General features: G+C 37.0%; 2 protein-coding genes across 2 annotated transcripts; both read left to right on the top strand.

The window, feature by feature from the left end:
• The first annotated feature begins 3,030 nt into the window (after positions 1-3,030).
• Positions 3,031-4,437, top strand: LOC110870577. Its single transcript, XM_022119762.1, has 2 exons — positions 3,031-3,436; positions 4,373-4,437. The coding sequence occupies exons 1-2, from the start codon at positions 3,031-3,033 to the stop codon at positions 4,435-4,437; spliced, it is 471 nt and encodes a 156-aa protein (XP_021975454.1).
• A 10,423-nt stretch (positions 4,438-14,860) lies between these two features.
• Positions 14,861-18,975, top strand: LOC110873747 (alkaline/neutral invertase A, mitochondrial). Its single transcript, XM_022122741.2, has 6 exons — positions 14,861-15,791; positions 15,857-16,022; positions 16,107-16,318; positions 16,551-17,044; positions 17,491-17,539; positions 18,415-18,975. Exons 1-6 carry the CDS (start codon positions 15,099-15,101, stop codon positions 18,742-18,744), a joined length of 1,944 nt encoding a protein of 647 aa, XP_021978433.1. The 5' UTR covers positions 14,861-15,098; the 3' UTR covers positions 18,745-18,975.
• Positions 18,976-20,128: the final 1,153 nt, after the last annotated feature.

The following is a 20,128-nucleotide window of genomic DNA, read 5'->3' as shown; positions in this document are numbered from 1 at the left end:
CAGCCCGGCCATAAAAAGTCTGAATGCCCAGACTTAGTCGGAAAGAAAGACACTAAAGAATCTCCAACAGAAGCTCCAAAGGCGAAGGCCAGGTCCTTCCAACTTACAGTAACTGAAGTGAAAACAGAACCCGATGTGGTCTCAGGTATATTCGCAATAAACTCAATTCCTGTACGTGTATTATTTAATACGGGTGCGAATAAATCCTTCATTTCACATGGATTTATTCGACATCCTTCATTTGTATTGACGAAATTATCTGTGCCCTTAGAAGTTGAAATAGGGGACAACAAAAGTTTTATAGTTTGTGATGTTTGTCGAGGCTGCAAATTAAGCATCGATGATGAGGAATACTTGATAGATCTAATCCCGATGTCGATGGGGGAGTTTCAAGTAGTTGTTGGGATGGATTGGCTATCTCAGCACCACGCAAAGGTCGTGTGTTTTCGTAAGGAGATAAAGCTAACATCTCCGAGCGGAAAACACGTCACCATCTATGGCGAGAAAGGAGGTAACCCTATAATATGCTCGATGTTGAAAGCTTGCAAGCTCATGAAGCATGGATGTAAGGCGTTTATGATATACGCGAATGAGTCCGAGAAAGAGTCACTGAAGATAGGAGACGTACCGGTGGTACGTGACTTCGAAGATGTATTTCCGGAAGATCTACCGGGGATACCACCTGAACGGGAGGTAGAGTTCGGAATCGAATTGGTTCCGGGCGTGAAACTCGTAGCTAAAGCACCGTACCGACTCGCGCCGTCGGAATTACAAGAATTAATGTCACAAATTCAAGACTGGCTTGACAAGGGATTTATAAGGCTGAGCGTATCTCCTTGGGGTGCACCGGTATTATTTGTGAAAAAGAAGGACGGAAGCATGCGAATGTGTGTCGATTACCGGGAGTTGAACAAAATCACGGTAAAGAATTGATACCCGCTTCCGAGAATAGACGATCTATTCGACCAATTACAAGGTGCGAACTGGTTTTCAAAAATTGACCTTAGATCGGGGTATCACCAACTAAAGGTCAAGGAGGAAGATGTACCGAAGACGACTTTTCGCACGCGATACGGACATTACGAGTTCCTCGTGATGTCGTTCGGGCTGACAAATGCACCCGCGGCTTTCATGGACCTCATGAACCGGGTTTGCAAGCCGATGTTGGATAAATCGGTAATCATGTTTATCGATGATATTCTGGTGTACTCGAAAAGTGAAGCAGAACATGCACACCACTTACAAGAGGTGTTAGACACACTCAGAAGAGAAAGGTTATATGCGGAATTCTCTAAGTGCGCCTTTTGGTTACGAGAGGTGCATTTCCTCGGCCACATCATAAGTGCCGATGGAATATTGGTAGACCCGTCAAAGATTGAGGCCGTGTCAAAGTGGAATTCCCCGAAGAACCCCTCGGAAATTAGAAGTTTCTTAGGGCTTGCGGGATATTACAGGAGATTCATTCAAGACTTCTCTAAGATTGCGTCGCCGTTAACTAAGTTAACTCGGAAAGAGGAGAAATTCATTTGGGGTATCGAACAAGAAAGAGCGTTCCAAACGCTAAAAGAGAAGTTAACTCAAGCTCCGGTATTAACGTTGCCGGACGGAGTCGAAGACTTGGTAGTCTATTCGGATGCCTCACTTTTGGGGCTCGGATGTGTTTTGATGCAATGGGGCAAAGTTATAGCTTATGCCTCGAGGCAACTGAAAATACATGAAAAGAGATATCCCACGCATGATCTCAAATTGGCTGCGGTGGTGTTTGCATTAAAAATATGGAGGCACTATTTATATGGGGTAAAGTGCACCATATTCACCGATCACAAGAGCTTAAAATACTTCTTCAATCAGAAGGAGTTGAATATGTGACAAAGGCGATGGTTAGAAACGGTGAAAGATTTTGACTGTGAAATACATTACCACCCGGAAGGGCAAATGTGGTGGCGGATGCCCTGAGCAGAAAATCAGATTATGCCCCAAAACGAGTAAGGTCGATGCAGCTTGTTGTAACCTCGGGTATACTTGAACGTATACGAGAGGCGCAAGTAGAGGTAGTGAAAGAGGAGAACTGGAAGAAGGAAAGAATAATTGGTCAGTTAAAAGATTTGTCGGATGGAAGGAGGTTGAAGACTCGATCCGGAAGAATATGGGTTCCAAATTCTTGTGTGGTTAAGACGCTTCTACTCGATGAAGCTCATAAATCCCGATATTCTATTCATCCGGGTGCGACCAAGATGTACAACGATCTGAAACAAAACTATTGGTGGCCCGGAATGAAGAGGGATGTAGTAAAATACGTGGAGAAATGCTTGACTTGTTTGCAAGTAAAAGCAGAACACCAGAAACCATATAGAAAACTGCAACCATTGGAGATCCCGGTTTGGAAATGGGAACATATCACCATGGACCTATTGACCAAGCTACCTAAAACAATTCGGGGATTCGATGCTATATTGGTGATTGTGGATAGATTGACGAAGAGTGCTCATTTTATTCATATACGCCAGACATATACTTTGGAAAAGATGTCCGAGGTATATACAAACGAAATAGTGGCACGTCACGGAGTACCGGTATCCATTGTGTCGGATAGAGATACCCGGTTTACTTCAAACTTTTGGTGAGATTTTCAAGAACAAATGGGAACGAAACTTCTCATTAGCACCGTCTACAGTCCTCAGACGGATGGGCAGAGTGAAAGAACAATACAGACGCTAGAGGATATGTTACGGGCATGTATCATCGACTTCGGCGGAAGTTGGGATGTTTATCTACCTTTGGCCAAATTTTCGTATAACAATAGTTACCATTCGAGCATCGGCATGGCACCTTACGAGATGCTATATGGTAGGAAGTGCAAAACCCCGGTGTGTTGGGGTGAAGTGGGTCCGCGTGAATTGGCCCATAAAGACATAATTCAGCCACTAATGAGAAAATTGATGTGGTACGAACCCATTTGAAAGCAGCCCAAGTAGGCAAAAGTCTTATGCCGATAAAAGGCGAAGACCGAATGAATTTCAGATAGGCGACATGGTTATGTTAAAGGTTTCCCCATGGAAGGGCGTTATCAGGTTCAGAAAGAGAAGGAAACTAAGCCCGAGGTTTATCGGGCCATTTAGAATCATTGAACGGGTTGGCAAGGTAGCTTATCGCCTTGAGCTACCGGAAGAGTTAAGTGGAATACATGGCACGTTTCATGTATCACAGTTGCGAAAAGGTCTAGCGGAGGAAACAACTTACATCCATCATGATGCTATCGAAGTGGATAATAGCCTCAACTACGCAGTAAAGCCATTAGAGATTCTAGATCGAAAGGTTAAAGAATTGCGAAATAAGAGAATTGATCAAGTCAAGATCAAATGGGAGCATAGGAAGGGTTCGGACACTACATGGGAGTCTGAAGAGGAGATGTGGCGTCTCTACCCGGCATTATTTGGTACGTATTTCCGGTTTCGAGGACGAAACCCTTTTCAAGGGGGGTGGACTTGTAACACCCCGAAAATGTAAATCATTTATTTTAAATATAATGTTGGTAAATAAACAAGTGAACTAACTAGGATTAAAATAACCTAGTTAGGTAAAAGTCTTGTAGTGACTTATAAATGGGTTAAAACTCTAAAAATAAAAAGTAAATGATAGTTGAGGGGCCAAAAGTGTTTAAATCGAAACTAATATTAATAAAACAAAACTTAAAACTCAAAACACACTTGTGTGTGTGTGCTGAGATCGAACCAGACAAGGGGGGGCGACAAGGGTTCTTCAAAACCATAACTACCACAAATCTCATAGATTGAAGGTTGAAATCTGTTCCAAAACAAAATCCAAGCTAAGAGTAGTGATCTCCATTGCAAAGGGGTCATAAGGTATGTGAAATTTGATACAAAATCTCTACTTGAAATTCTCATGAATTTGGGGAATTCGAAATCTGATGATGCATGATTGTTATATGGATAGAATAGGAACGATATAGTGTCTAGGAGTAAACCCTTGACAACGATATGTGAAATCATGTCTAATTTCTGAGAATTTCATGAACACATTGAAGGTGATTCATGGGTTTTGTGAGAAACTAATAAACACTAGGGTTTTGAGTGTTATTCTAGTGTAATATGGTTCATAGAAAGTGATTTCTGAAATATTGATGTTTAATTTTATATGTGATAGCTCAATTGATGTTAATTTTGGCTAAGTAACAAGCCATGAACTTGAATATAAAAGGTATAAAATCCTGCCCTTAAAGTGTTTATGAAAATGCCGAATAGAAGGCCAATTGTTGAGATATAAACAAAAACGCATAAATTTTACTAAATGGTAAACTATGCGTTACATGTGAAACAAAGAGTTCTAAATGTAATGTGATTGAACTCTATAGGAAAGGAAGCGGGAGCATCGAGCGGACAAGCCGGTGTTGACGCACGATTGAAGGGTGCGCTTTGAAGGTAAGTAACTTGATTCATTACATTGAGTAATTTGATAACTAGAATATGTATAGTTGCGTTGTAGAATAAAGGTTGTGTTGATTGAAGCGACAATGTTCGTTACTTGAAATAATAGGTTAAGAATCGGTTAGAAGTCGTTTGGTAGTCATCATAATGGAGGATTCCGTAAATGAGCCAAACGGGTCGAATAATGGTGTAATAAGTGGTGTTAGAGTTATTTAATAGCTAGCATAGGCGGTAACAATCACAAGAGCATGAAGCCATAACAATGGTAATGAAGTGCCGGTGATAGTAAGCCCCGGAAGTTGGGTAAAAAGCGCCTTATGTTTACTATTAAAAAGGTAGCAAAATGAGAGTGACTAGAATGGGTCGAATAAATGCATAGTGATTTTTAGTCGTTCGGTCCGTAAACCAATTTTTCGGTATGGTAATCTTTATAGACGCGTCGGTAATTAAATTACAGTCGTGTAGGAAAAAGAATCACCTAAAACGGACCTACGGATCCAAAGTTATGGTCAATTGAAGTCGAAAAAACTGAATTTCCAGAGCTGGCACGAAATGTAGGTCAAAAACCTGCATCTGCTGGAAAACGGTATCCCCCGTGCCACGCGACAGGATCACTTAGATCCGGCGCGACACGCGAGAGCCGTCGCACCACGCGAAGAACTGTCGCGACACGCGACGGAGCAGATTTCAAATTTTATTTTATTTTTCATAATTTGATGCAGGAACTTGTTTATAGACCCTATATAAATGTCAAAACTAACACTTTAAGTGGCTTTGACCTTAGGTGACAAAGGGGGACTTTTCGGATGGCGATCAAGCATGTTTTGAAGAACCGAACACAAAGTTGCAAGCTTCCGCGTTAATTTATCTTATGTTTAGACAATGTTTTTGATGTAAACAAATTACTAATCACGCCATGGATATCTAAACTAGTTGGTAGATAACTAGTATGTAGTTACCCTCAAACTTTGACTTGTGTTTATTATGAAGTAGTGCACTTTTTATGTAAAATCTTGCAACTTTTATTAAATTCAAATAGAAAATTAGACGGTTGTTACATTAATATAACTTAAGATTTAGACTTATTTAACTCATTTAATTAATAATTTAGTTAAATAAAGTTTAAACAATAAATGATAGGATTTTTTTTTATTAACCTACAAATAATAACTAGATCGTTTATGGTGTCTCGTATTTCATATTATAGGATAACTCCCACCGCTTCAAGTTTCCTAATCTCATTTGTGCGCTTAGTTATACAAGGAATCGCAAACGCAAACATTGTGAGTGGAACTTTCAATTCCCCCCTTTTCTTTACAAGTTTTGGGGTGTATATCATGTGTCACATTACGTTATTACATTTACATAATTTAAATACGTGCAATTACCATCTTGTGAAGTTTATGTGTTATGTGTTGATTGTTTGATTGTCAGTTGGTGCATTACATTCATTTTGGACATTACATCATCATAGGCTCATCTGTTCCCCATTACCTATGAGCGGAACTTGACGTTGCCAACATATGAGGTCAGCTCCGTTTGATTAAGCTTAGATCTAGCAGCACACCATAATACCGTGCACATTTGCATAGAGTTGATTTGATTATTGTTTGAGATTGTTATTGAGGTTTGACATATGACATACAACATAATTACTTACATTGGTTAATGCATGCTTTCTCAATAAACAAATTAAACATATTGTTTTCCTATTAACAAGGAGATTCACTCACCAACCTTTGTTGACCCAAAAAGTACTTTTACACATGATACAGGTGATCAAGCATGAAGAGAAGATTGGACATAAGATGGGCCTTAGTTAACAAGAAACGGATTAATGAAGTTTAATTGTTATGAATAATGTCTTATATATAATTGTTTTATTTGGATTATTTTCTATGTGAAAACATTTAATATAGATTAATTGATTATTTAAAACATTTAATAGCAAGTCATAAGCTTTGGATCAACCAATCATGCCACGGTCACCAATTCCGTTGCGGGTCGGGGTGTGACAGTTTGCATTGCTCAGCCCCTCCCTATAGAACATACTTTCCTAAAAAAAGATACGAGAAAATGGGGAAACCATGTGACGGGGCTGGCTGCTGTTTCCTTGGATCTTTAGCTTGTTGAACTACTTTTTCCCTTTGTTGGGTTTTTTTTTTTTTTATATATATTATTCTTTTCAGATAGCTTTGCTTAAAAAAGACAAACATTCCTAGTTGTTTGACCTATAGCCCACTTAAACACATCGAACAATTTTTGGATTTTAGAGTAGAAGCAAAATGTAAATGTATTAGAAGATCATAAAGTAGCAATAAATGTTAGATCTTCTATTGAAATTAAGTACAAATAAAGGTGTTGGTGCCATGGTTGGTAATTATAATTTATGTTAAAGGATATAATAGTAAAATTGCAGCTTTCTTTTTTTTTCTTTTCAACTCGAGAACACATAAAGTGTTTAATTTTCTTTCTTTTCCTTTTTTCTTTCCCCTAAACACGAAGAAAAATCACATCTTTCCTTTCCTAATTTCCCTTCATTTCTCTTCTCTCGTTAAATGAAACTCTGGAACATATCACAAATTATATTGAAACTCGTGGTATAATTTGAAATTCTCAATGGTTGACATTTAAAAATAAAAACAAAAACCTAAAAAATCTAGAAAAAAGACAATCAAGGGTCGTATTATTGGCATACCTTAGGAAATTAAATCGACACCTTCAATACGCATTGTATAGGCCTATATGATGCGTATTAAGATTGGTTCAAACTTCTAGATCAGTCAAAGGCTGACAATGTCCCATATCAAAAAGTAATACGCATCGTATAGGCCTATATGATGCGTATTGAAGGTGTCGATTTAATTTTTTAGTTTTGCAAGGTAGCTTTCTGTCACGCGATAGCTTTGTGTCACACGGTAGCTTTCTGTCACGCGAACGATGAAGCAGCACTTTGGACATTTGTTGGTCTTCAAACATCTAGGAAACATTGTTTGAGGACCCCTGAATATATCGAAGCTGTAGAATGAGATCTTCCATTGTTGGGTTATCATCTTTCAGCCCCATTTTCCCTAAATTTATCGATTCTGTTTTTCAACGGGGATGTAATGCAATGATTCCTCTCAATTGAATAGACAGACACTTGCTTCATAGGACTCACTTGAATCGTCTCGGATGTAATAGTAGTATATTTAGCATCCATGCCTGCTTGAATTGCAGGAAGCAAAGGATAACGAAGATGAACATTGTATTTATCATGAAAGTACTGCACAACCGAGATAACAGCTCGGGTTTCATCAGCTGCATTTGGAACAAGAAGTCCAACAATTCGTTCATTATATGTTGTTGTCTCAACAATATGAATGCACGCACATATGTCTACAATCCAATCAACGGACATTATGTGTTTCAAATTAAGGGTCCCATCATTACAACCACTTGTTTGAATATGGCCAGGAGAGTTGAAAAAACTGTAATTGGAATTGATCTTGGAACAACATACTCTTGTTACCATATGACACATGATAAAAGCGCTTCTCTAGACAATCTGGGATTATGTTCCGTTTTAGTTTCTATTGGGCACATTCAATCTTCATTGCTTCATTAAAATTAACAAGGCGGTCTTGGTTGCATGAAGCTTTGATGTATGTTGCAAGTTAAATCCACAATCAATGTATGTTGGTTAATTGTTAGTATTGCATTTGCGTTAACAATTCATTCATTATCGGTTGTTGTCTTAATAATATGAATGCATGCAACGAATTTGACAACTGTGATAACTTATTAAAAGTAGAAATCACCTCCAATCCTTTCCTTGTCAAATCACACAATATCAAGTTTGAACATATCATTATCTACCTACCGAGTCACACTAGTTGGTTGAAACCACACATTCGTGTGTTGTAGTTTGGAAATATGACCGAATATAGATCTGAATAACAAACTGTGGAGAACTTGTTTGCGTTATCTTTCTTGATGCAGATCCGATGATCTTCAAGAGAGAAAGGTCTACAGTGATTTTTAGAATACGCCAACATATAGGAAAATACGATAAAATATGTCAAAATACACAAAAAATATGCGAAAATACGCTAAACTACTCCAAAAGTATGCTAAAATATGTCAACATACGCTAAAATACTCTAAAATACGAATTAAAAACTCTAAAATACTCTAAAATACGCTAAAATTCGCTAAGATACGCAAAAATATGCTAAAATACATGAAAATATGCTAAATACGCTGTACTATGTTAAAATACGTCATATTATGATAAAATACGCTAAAATACGTTGAAATACGTCGAAATACGCAAAAATAACCTAAAAATAGGTTAAAATAAGCTAAAATACGTTAGAATACGCTCAAATACGTCAAAATACTATAAAATATGCAACAATATGTTAGAATACGTCAAAATAGGCAAAAATACGTCAAAATACGCAACTAATGATATATTTCCACACGCGTATACATATAACACGACACTATACAATACAAGTGGATTTAAACAAAACAGTACGTAATCATAGAACACGATAATCGCACGCAACCGAACGTCACCGAAACGACGTATGTTGAAGGTATACGTCATAAAATGACAAAATATGTGAAAGTTCATCAAAAAACGACCCGTATACGCGTCGAACTGAGGAAAACACGATAAAACTAATTTTCAAATTATGCCATATACGATCGTATAGGCCTATGTTGTATCGTATATCGGCTTAATACGCATCGTATAGGCCTATACGATGCATATTAAACTTTGAATTCTCTCAAAAATACCCCTGAATTTATCATAAAAACATGGGTATTTTAGTAATTTCGTCAATTAATACGCATCATATAGGCCTATACGATGCGTATTAAACTATGAATTTCTCAACTGAAAGTGTCAATTTATTTTTTTTTAATTTTCCAAGGTAGCTTTCTGTCACGCGGACGAAGAAGCAGCACTTTGGACATTTATTGGTCTTCAAACATCTAGGAAACATTATTAAGAATACCCCTGAATTTATCGAAGCTATAGAATGAGATCCTCCACTGTTGGGTTATCATCTTTCAACAGGGATGTAATGCAATGATTCCTCTCACTTGAATCGTCTCGGAAGTACTGAACAACCGAGATAACAACTCCGGTTTCATCAGTTGAATCATCTCAGAAGTACTGAACAACCAAGATAACAGCTCCGGTTTCATCAACTGCATTTGGAACAAGAAGTCCAACAATTCGTTGAAACCACATATTTGTGTGTTTCACATTATGCGTTTCAAATCAAGGGTCCCATCATTACAACCACTTGTTTTCAACGGGGATGTAATGCAATGATTCCTCTCAATTGAATAGACAGACACTTGCTTCATAAGACTCACTTGAATCGTCTCGAAAGTACTGAACAACCGAGATAACAGCTCCGGTTTCATCAACTGCATCGTTTACCGTGGAATGCATCCTTATTTCTGTAAATCGCACAAACAAGCATGCCTTGAACGAGTCTAGAACACTCGTAATCCTCAACCGGCTTTGAAACCGGACAGAATCTATGAAGAAACTGTTCGATTTCACGGTGAGTGGAGAAATTAGCGACGGAGAAAACTTCGTCGTAGAAACTTTGAACAAGATAAGAGAATGAGATATCGGCAGTTAGCTCGAAGAAATGTTGGTGTTGATCAACCCAGTAGATATGAAATGTTGGTTTTTGTCCCATATCTTTGTTGGTGAGCATATGATCCGCGGGCCCTATTGTCGGATCTGTGACTCCGTGGAAGATGTGATTAAGATCCGTGGGCCCTATTGAACGTGAACCATGCTGGTACAATCAATGCTCATTATGCAATTGGAATTGATCTTGGAACAACATACTCTTGTGTGGCAGCCTGGTTTGATAAGCACAATCCATTTCAGAGAACGTGTATGAGATCCGTGGGCCCTATTGTCGGATCTGTGACTCTATGGAAGATGTGATCAAGGCCCTTCGTTTGCCGTGGAATGCATACTTATTTCTGTAAATCGCACAAACATCATATCTCTCCAGCACTGGCAATGCGACTCTTCTACTCTTAAACAAAAAAGGTCCACCTTGCGGCAACATCTCTTCGGCACCGACAATGCGACTTTTCTACTCTCCGGCACAGACATGCATCAGGAAAAAAGCATATAAAGAAACTTCAAAAGTTAGAGAATATACAGACTTCAAAAGTTAAACATATTTTTATTAGCTAGTATACTTGCAAGTTGCAAACAAGAATATGCGTTGACTTATTCATGTGACAGTCAACAAGTGTATCGTCGTTGTGGAGAACAACCTCTTTTAATAGCAGGATAAGAAGGATGAGATATCAGCAGTTAGCTTGAAGAAGTTTCTCTCGATCATTCAACACGTGTAATCCAGAGGTCGGTCTCGGGTGGGCATAAAATCTGTGGGCCATATTGTCGGATCTGTGACTCCATGGAAGATGTGATTAAGGTAAGCGTGCCGTAAAGTTGCATCTGATTTTTAAAACATTTCCCACTGACATAATCTTTTTACAAATTGGGAACCACATATTCGTGTGTAAAAGCTCGGAAAGATGACCGAATAGAGATCTGAATATCCCCTTGGTAGTTGTTACCATATGACACATGATAAAAGCGCTTCTTTAGACAATCTGGGATTATGTTCCGTCTTAGGGTTTCTTCATCACCTATAACAATGTCTATAAACGTTGATCGGAATATGCTGCTTAAATCTCAGTTATGTCTCATTGCATTATGACAATACTGACAGGGGTGTTGGTCTTTTCTCTCACTGTGCAAACTTGAATAATCTCACCATAACACATTGTAGACTGGTGAGCTTGAATGATTTTAATATATTTCATCTTGGACTATCTAGTCTAACACTTGAAAATTGATATGATCGTGTCAAGATCTTTATCTATCATGTCATCGACCAACTGCTCGAAATCCCTCTCGTTTCCTAACTCTTGAAAATGGATATGATCATGTCAAGATCTTTATCTATCATGTCATCGACCAACTACTCGAAATCTCTTTCGTTTCTCAGGTTCGCATTCGACACAACACACCAAAAAATAAACTTCAAAAATTCAATGCCTTGATACGTATCATATAGGCCTATACGATGCGTATCAAGCCCGCCGCCAGACAACACCTGCACCTGTCAGTCTGCCATGTCTTTTACTTTATTCAATACGCATCGTATAGGCCTATACGATGCGTATTGAATTAGAAAAGTGTGCAGATAGACAAGGGGTGTGCCATTAGATTCTCCCGACAATAAAACACTTGGTGATCCTGCACACAAAATCAAATAACAACTGAATCCCGATAATTAGGGAAACAACTTGCTAACCAATTTGAATGATTCTTTCCACCAATAATCACTGATAAACCTGCAAATAAGTTCTATTCGTCCCAAAAACAGATCAAAAAAACGAAAATTTTAAGATGTTTATTAATTCGTTTAAACAGTTCTTCAAAAAATTTCTGATTTTGATAAAACTTTCGACCAAATTACTGAAATCAAAAACCTGTTAAACAACTCAAACAAAAATTGTCAGTTGCATAATAAGGATTAAAAAGATCAAACATAATAGAATTCAACCTTTTTCAATCTCGTTGAAACAACAAACATTTCTTCGGTCTTGTTCTTCATGTAATATCCAAAGAAACCGATCCTTTGAAAGACGTCTTAGGCTCTAATACCAATTGTAAGTCCAGAAACTATCAATCAGATATCACAAACACAATCGAAGTGCAGAAAACTAAGGTATAGAAACAAGATGAAGAAAGTCGATTGTATATTAAATATTGCACACAATATCTAAGTCTTGTCTGGTACAGTTCGCATGAAGCACAAAATCAATCAACCACCCTATTAAGACTAGGTGCACCCTATTCATAGCACATAGGGGCGACCTAGTTACAACCGGGCCAAGCCCAAACCGCACACCGATAAACATAACTAAACAAGCCCAAATATACTAACTAACCAACCCATTACTAACATATACAAGACAAACGTAAACTTAGTAGACCTTGTCCTTACAAATGATTTGTTAATATAACTTAAGATTTAGACTTATTTAAATCAATTAATTAATAATTTAATTAAATAAAGTTTAAACAATAAATGATTGGATTTTTTTATTAACCTACAAATAATAACTAGATCGTTTATAGTGCCTCGTATTTCATATTATAGGATAACTCCCACCGCTTCAAGTTTCCTAATCTCATTCGTGCGCTCAGTTATACAAGGAATCGCAAACGCAAACACTGTGAGCGGATCTTTCAATTCCCCTTTTTTCATTACAAGTTTTGGGGTGTATCATGTGTCACATTACGTTATTATATTTACATAATTTAAATACATGCAGTTACCATGTTGTGAAATTTATGTGTTATGTGTTGACTGTTTGATTGTCACTTGGTGCATTACATTCATTTTGGACATTACATCATCATAGGCTCGTCTGTTCCCCATTACCTATGAGCTGAACTTGACGTTGCCAACATACGTGGTCAGCTCTGTTTGACTGAGCTTAGATCTTGCAGCACACCATAATACCGTGCATATTTGCATACAGTTGATTTGATTATTGTTTGAGATTGTTATTGAGGTTTGACATATGACATACAACATACTTACTTACATTGGCTAACGCACGCTTTCTCAATAAACAAATTAAACATATTGTTTTCCTAATAACAAGGAGATTCACTCACCAACCTTCGTTAACCCAAAAACTACTTTTACACATGATACAAGTGATCAAGCATGAAGAGAAGATTGGACATAGGATGAGCCTTAGTTAACAGGAAACAGACTAATGAAGTTTAATTGTTATGAACAATGTCTTATATTTAATTGTTTTATTTGGATTATTTTCTATGTGAAAACATTTAATATAGATTAATTGATTATTTAAAACATTTAATAGCAAGTCATAAGCTTTGGATCAACCAATCATGTCATGGTCACCTATTCTGTTACGGGTCGGGGTTTGACAGTTTGCATTGCTGATTGCTCAGCCCCTCCCTATAGAACATACTTTCCTAAAAAAAGATACGAGAAAAGGGGAAAAACCATGTGACGGTGTTGCTTGCTGTTTCCTTGGATCAGTAGCTTAGCTTGTTGAACTATTTTTTCCCCTTTGTTGGGTTTGTTTTTTTTTTCCTTTATGTTTTTCTTTTCAGATAGCTTTGCTTAAAAAAGACAAACATTCCTAGTTGTTTGACCTATAGCATGCTTGAACACATCGAACAATTTTTGGACTTTAGAAGAGAAGCAAAATGTAAATGTATTAGAAGATTAGAAAGTAGCAATAAATGTTATCTTTTATTGAAATTAAGTACAAATAAAGGTGTTGGTGCCATGGCTGGTAATTATAATTTATGTTAAAAAGTATAATAGTAAAATTGCAACCTTCCTTTCTTTTCTTTCCAACTCGAGAACACATAAAATCAATGTTTTAAACCGGTTTTTAAATCAAACCGGATTAGGCTAAGAAATGGTTCAACCGGTTGAACCAGGTTGTACCGAACGGTTCAACCGGATTGACTAACTAACTCTATAATTTAATAAATTACAACATCAACTCATAAGTTAATAAAAAAAAATGCATGATTACATATTAAAAGATGGTCGAAAAGTAAATACATAATAAAAAATAATCCAGAAGATAATCTAAAACCATTCAATTTTCCAACAAAATCTTTTAAATGAAAGTGTACGTTATGTTTAAGTTATTTGAGTGTTGAATACATCAACTATTTTCGTTTCATACAATATTAAATAAGAACTTTTAGTTACAAATAATCATAATATATAAAAATTACGTAAGATAAGTAACATATATAATAAAAATAAGCAACAACCCAAACTAAAATAACCCTGAGCCGGTACCGGTATTATGTTTCAAACCGGTATACAGGATTTTACCGCCGGTACAAACCTTATGCCGTCTCACTTATTTACCGGGGTGTTTCGTACCGGATTTACATCTGGAAACGGTAATACCGGCATAACCGGCAGATATTTACCGGTTTTTAAAACATTGCATAAAATGTTTAATTTCCTTTCTATACTGAGACTCGTGGTGTAATTTGAGTAAATTACAAGTTTTGTCTTTTATGTTTACACCAAATTGCAGGCGTTGTCATTTAGCGCAAAAGTTGACAAGTTTTGTACTTAATGTTTCAAAATTTTGCACGTTATGTCCTTTAGGCTAAAACCATTTAGATTTTTTTTGTTTGAAATTCTCATGGATAACATTTAAATATAAAAACAAAAACCTAAAAGATCTAGAAAAGACAATAAAACACGTGTATAAGGGTCGTCCCCACTTCCGGGAAACATCCTGTTCCTTTGCTTATTTAACCCACCCGCAATTCATCAGTTTTGAGCCACCGCTTCTCATTCGCACACGAACCAATTCGGATCACAACTAATTGTGTAAGTCAGATCTCTTCTTTTCTTTTCTTTTCTTTCAATAATAGATAGATAGTAATCGTTTATCTGTCTGTATATAACACATAACATAACCTCTGTTGATTCAATCTTTTATCGAGTTCAGCAGATCTAGGGTTATTCATATATTCTGTAAAACCTGTTTGTTTTAACATATCAATAAACAATAGTAGAAATGGTTAGTTGTAGTTGTATTGGTATTGGAATATCCAGTATGAAGCCATCTTGCTGTAGGATCTTAATTTGTTACAAAAGATCTTCGCATTTCGGTCTTCGAATACCTGTTTGTAACCGTTCAGATGTCATCAATTCGTCGAAATCTCGTGGTTGCAACAGAGTTCTAGGGTTTAGAGGAGGTGTGGTTGATCCAAAGTTAGGGTTTAGAGATTCGAATCGGAAGGGTTTTTGTGGTTCCGGTTCGAATTGGAGAAGACAGCCGCCATTCAAGGTGGGAGTAAATGATAGGAGGATTGTGTCTAAAGTGGCCTCAGATTATTCGACTTGGGTTGGATCGCATGTTAATGATAGTACAAGCTGGGAAAAGATTTACATTCAAGGGGGGTTAAATGTTGAAAAGGTTGAAAGTAAAGAAGATAAGTTATTAGATTACAGTGCTGCAGATGTAAATAATAATGATAGGAAGGAGTCGGAGATTGACAAGGAAGCATGGAATTTGCTTAGAGGGTCTGTTGTGAATTACTGTGGAAGTCCTGTTGGAACTATTGCAGCAACCGATCCGGCTGATAAGCTGCCACTGAACTATGATCAGGTCTTTATTCGTGATTTTGTACCTTCGGCACTTGCCTTCTTGCTCAACGGAGAAGGAGAGATTGTCAAGAACTTTTTGCTACATACTCTTCAGCTGCAGGTATTCGCTTCTTTGATTACCTCTTCTTTTTTACAGAATAAATATAATTTGATCCATGTTTACAGAGTTGGGAAAAGACAGTTGATTGCCACAGCCCTGGGCAAGGGTTGATGCCAGCTAGCTTCAAAGTTCGAAGTGTGCCTCTTGATGGAAGACCCGGGGAATTTGAGGATGTTCTTGATCCTGATTTTGGTGAATCAGCAATTGGGCGTGTCGCACCAGTTGATTCTGGTAAGTGACCGTAATAGTAGCGAATTTAGCTATCAACTTGGAGTTTCATCTTTGGTAGGATGTTGAAGTTGATGTGTTAATCAGGTTTGTGGTGGATTATATTGTTAAGAGCTTACGGGAAGATCACAGGTGACTACACTTTGCAAGAGCGGGTGGATGTTCAAACAGGAATACGATTGATACTCAAATTGTGTTTGGCTGATGGGTTTGACATGTTTCCGACTCTGTTGGTGACTGATGGGTCCTGCATGATCGATAGAAGGATGGGTATTCATGGCCATCCTCTTGAAATTCAAGTAAGTTAATTACGAAAGAAATGAATAAATACTGTATATGCTTAAACTTTATTTTAAATGTGAAACATGTCACATTTTGCAGAGAAAATTTGTTGCCTGATTTGGAAGATTAAACTATCTTTCTACTGTTGAACATATATAAGTCAATTTAGCAGATATGCTCTTTTCAAATGACCTCATTTTCCGTTTCCATTGTTACAAAAGCATGACGACAATAACTGATGGCTTACAGGCTTTGTTCTACTCAGCACTACGGTGCTCACGAGAGATGGTGATTGTGAATGACACAACAAAAAATCTAGTAGCAGCCGTCAACAACCGGCTCAGTGCTCTGTGTTTTCACATTCGTGAATACTACTGGGTTGATATGAAAAAGATTAACGAAATCTACCGTTATAAAACTGAGGAATATTCTACTGATGCCATCAACAAATTTAACATCTATCCCGAACAGATTCCGTCTTGGTTGGTAGACTGGTTTCCGGAATCTGGTGGATATTTTATTGGTAACTTACAACCAGCTCACATGGATTTTAGGTTCTTCACCCTCGGAAACCTGTGGGCCATCGTTTCCTCATTGGGTTCCCCCAAACAGAATGATGGTATATTGAACTTGATTGAAGAGAAATGGGATGATCTTGTAACAAACATGCCTCTAAAGATCTGTTACCCTGCACTCGACAATGAAGAATGGCGTATAATTACTGGAAGTGATCCTAAGAACACGTATGATGCTTTGCTTGAATTTATTTTTTTTCAATATTTATATAACCTTCTCTTACGTGGCTTTGGGTGGAAACTTGTTTTGTTGTAGTACGGGTCGAAATGGGCTCTCTTGGATTGACGCGTAAACATATTGTGTCCACTTTTTTTATATATATTTTTTAACGAAATTCTTAAATATGCTTCCTAATACACTTTGGAAAACTCCTTTAACCTGTTCCATCCATTTGAACCCTCTTGGGATGAAACATAACCCACATCAACCCATACATAAGTTAATGGGTTGGAATTGCTGCCCTACAATGTATCCGATGGTTGACAATGGGACACTTATCACATTTTGAGAGCCATGCATGTAGTAAACAATCTGTTTTTTGGGTTCTTGTCTTGAACTATTTAAAGACTCGCCATTCCGATATTAACTCTTACTCGGGTGTCTTTTTTTGCAGTCCTTGGTCATACCATAATGGTGGATCCTGGCCTACGCTTCTTTGGCAGGTATTCTTTAGATTTGGATGCATTACTTAAATAACATTAGCGGTTTCAACTTTCTAGCACTATGGGTGACTTTTGACTTCATTGACCATTTTACTGTTGAGGTGGGCAAAAAACCCAGTTATTAACCGGAACTAGTTAATAACCGGTAGACTAGTAACTGGTTCCTAGGTAATATTAACCATCGGTTTGATATTTAGGATGGTAACCGGTTTTTGACTTAGTAAAGATACAAGTCGACGCATTCATAACTAAATGGGCCTGAAATAGACAAATAGTAAATACTTAAGTTGGGCAGACTTTTGATATGTTTGGCCCATTACCTTTTTGTTAATAATTTTTAGTTAACGGTTTGAATTATTAGAGATACAAATTGACCCGTTCATGATTAAATGGGCCTGACTGAAATAGTCAATACCCAATTTGGGCAACTTTATAATCTGTTAGTTCTTTCAATTTTAATTTACCCATTTAACTTAATCGACCCATTCATATTTATTTAATTACCCAATTTGGGCGACTTTTGACTTGTTTGACCTATCTACCTTTCAGTTATTTATTTTTAATTTACCCCGACTTAATGGAGATACGAAATCAACCCATTTGTAACTAAAGGGCTGAAATAGTAACTAACCATTTTTGGGGAACTTTCAACTTGTTTGACCCATTTATCTTTCCGTTTTTTTTTAATTTGATTTACCTGTTTGACTTGATGGGCTGAAATAGCAAATACCAAATTTGGGTGACTTGACTTGTTTGACCCATTTACCTTTCAGTTACCTTTTTTATCTACCCATTTGACCATGTGGAGATACAAACTTACCCTCATAATTAAATGGGCACTGATACATCTTTGTTCCTGTCTTATATCATATCAGTTCACTCTTGCTTGCATCAAGATGAAGAGGCCGGAACTTGCAAGGAAAGCAATTGCTTTAGCTGAGAAGCGGCTTTCAACTGACAAATGGCCTGAATATTATGACACAAGATACGGAAGATTCATCGGAAAGCAATCTCGGCTTTATCAAACATGGACCATTGCTGGATTCCTGACCTCCAAGAAGTTATTGGAGAACCCTGAGATGGCATCAAACTTGTTTTGGGAAGAGGATTATCAACTTCTTGAGAACTGCGTGTGTGGGCTTGGTGGAAAATACGGGCGCAAGAAATGCTCTCGCGCTGCACTGCGATCTCATCACGTGGTTTAGAAATCATCTCGCATGCTGTCTCATTTACTTTGTAACCGAAGAAACATGTCGAGTCCAAGTACATCGTTTGACTTGTTGACTAAATTACCTAGTTTCATAAAAACTACATTACCTGAGCCAGCTTAATCGTACATTTGTACGAATGCCAGACTGATTGTTAGTTGATTTACTGAAATGAATTTCTTGGTTGGAAAATGTTGAAATTGCATCGAATATCCTCATTTAAAGAGATTTAGCTTTCTTTTTTATATATCTTGGTTGACAATTTGAATTTCAGAAGAATTTTAGAACACCAATGGGTAGATTGGAAAGGGAAAGGTCTTGGGTTCAAGTCCCACAAACGACATCGGATTAAAGAAATTAACTCTTAAAAAAAAGAAGAATTTAAGAACATGACTTAAACGTAATGTTGTAAATTAGCTAAGCCATACTTGTTTAACTTAGCAGCGTGCAAGCTTAAACGTAATGCAATACCGTTTTTTGTATTAATATAAAGAGGAAAGATTATGTACAAATAAAGTTATCGTACTGTACGAATGACATGAAAAGTAAAAAAAGTGGGGTTATTTTCGTAATTATTCTATGAGAGCAGGTTCATCAAACAACATACGATTTAAAGTCACTAATATACTACTACAAGTAGGGTTGTAAACGAACACGAACAAGGCCATGTTCGTGTTCGTTCGTTAAGGAAATTAACATGTTCGCGAACTGTTCACGAACGCATACCGAACATAAGTTTATGTTCGTGTTCGTTTGTTAAGAAAATTCAGTTGTTCACGAACAGTTCGTGAACATTGGTCTCGAACGCAAACAAATGCAAACGAACATTTAACTTGAAAATAAAAAAAATAAAAACATCGTTATCCTTAAACATTGGATATAAGTAGTTAAATACAACTATCAAATGATAAATCAAAATACAAGAAGTCTACTAGACCACCAAACGATGAATCAAGTTTAACTAATTTAGACATAGGTATCCCAAAAATGTCTTAGAATGTCCAAATTTTAGGTAACTTAGAAAAAAATAGGATTTCAAGTTTTCAATATGTTTAGATAAAATGTTTATTATTTATTATTTTTTTGATATAATCAAACAAACACGAACGAACGTAAACGAACATATTACCGAACGTTCACGAACGTAGTCAAACAAACGAGACCTGTGTTCGTGTTCGTTCGCTAAGCTAACCGAACAAATTTTTTTGTTCGTGTTCCTTCGTTAAGCTAATCGAACGAACATAAACGAACTTCCCGCCGAACGGTTCACGAACTGTTCGCTGAACGTTCGATTCGTTTACAGCCCTAACCACAAGATATCATTCAAAAGTATTCTATAAGTACATCAACCAACATAAATTTCATAATTACTCTACAAATA

Source organism: Helianthus annuus, chromosome 8 (genome assembly GCF_002127325.2).
Source record: "Helianthus annuus cultivar XRQ/B chromosome 8, HanXRQr2.0-SUNRISE, whole genome shotgun sequence".
Classification (NCBI taxonomy): Eukaryota; Viridiplantae; Streptophyta; class Magnoliopsida; order Asterales; family Asteraceae; genus Helianthus; species Helianthus annuus.
This window is presented reverse-complemented; position numbering and strand designations above follow the sequence as displayed.

What these genes read in the sequence shown, in the direction of transcription:
- LOC110870577 (XM_022119762.1), top strand. Translation starts at nt 3,031, where the DNA reads ATGGTTATGTTAAAGGTTTCCCCATGGAAGGGCGTTATCAGGTTCAGA. An exon ending in TCTCTACCCGGCATTATTTG is followed by an intron (nt 3,437 to 4,372) that starts GTACGTATTTCC and finishes TGAACTCTATAG; the next exon opens with GAAAGGAAGCGGGAGCATCG.
- LOC110873747 (XM_022122741.2), top strand. Translation starts at nt 15,099, where the DNA reads ATGGTTAGTTGTAGTTGTATTGGTATTGGAATATCCAGTATGAAGCCA. An exon ending in TACATACTCTTCAGCTGCAG is followed by an intron (nt 15,792 to 15,856) that starts GTATTCGCTTCT and finishes CCATGTTTACAG; the next exon opens with AGTTGGGAAAAGACAGTTGA. An exon ending in TGTCGCACCAGTTGATTCTG is followed by an intron (nt 16,023 to 16,106) that starts GTAAGTGACCGT and finishes TGTGTTAATCAG; the next exon opens with GTTTGTGGTGGATTATATTG.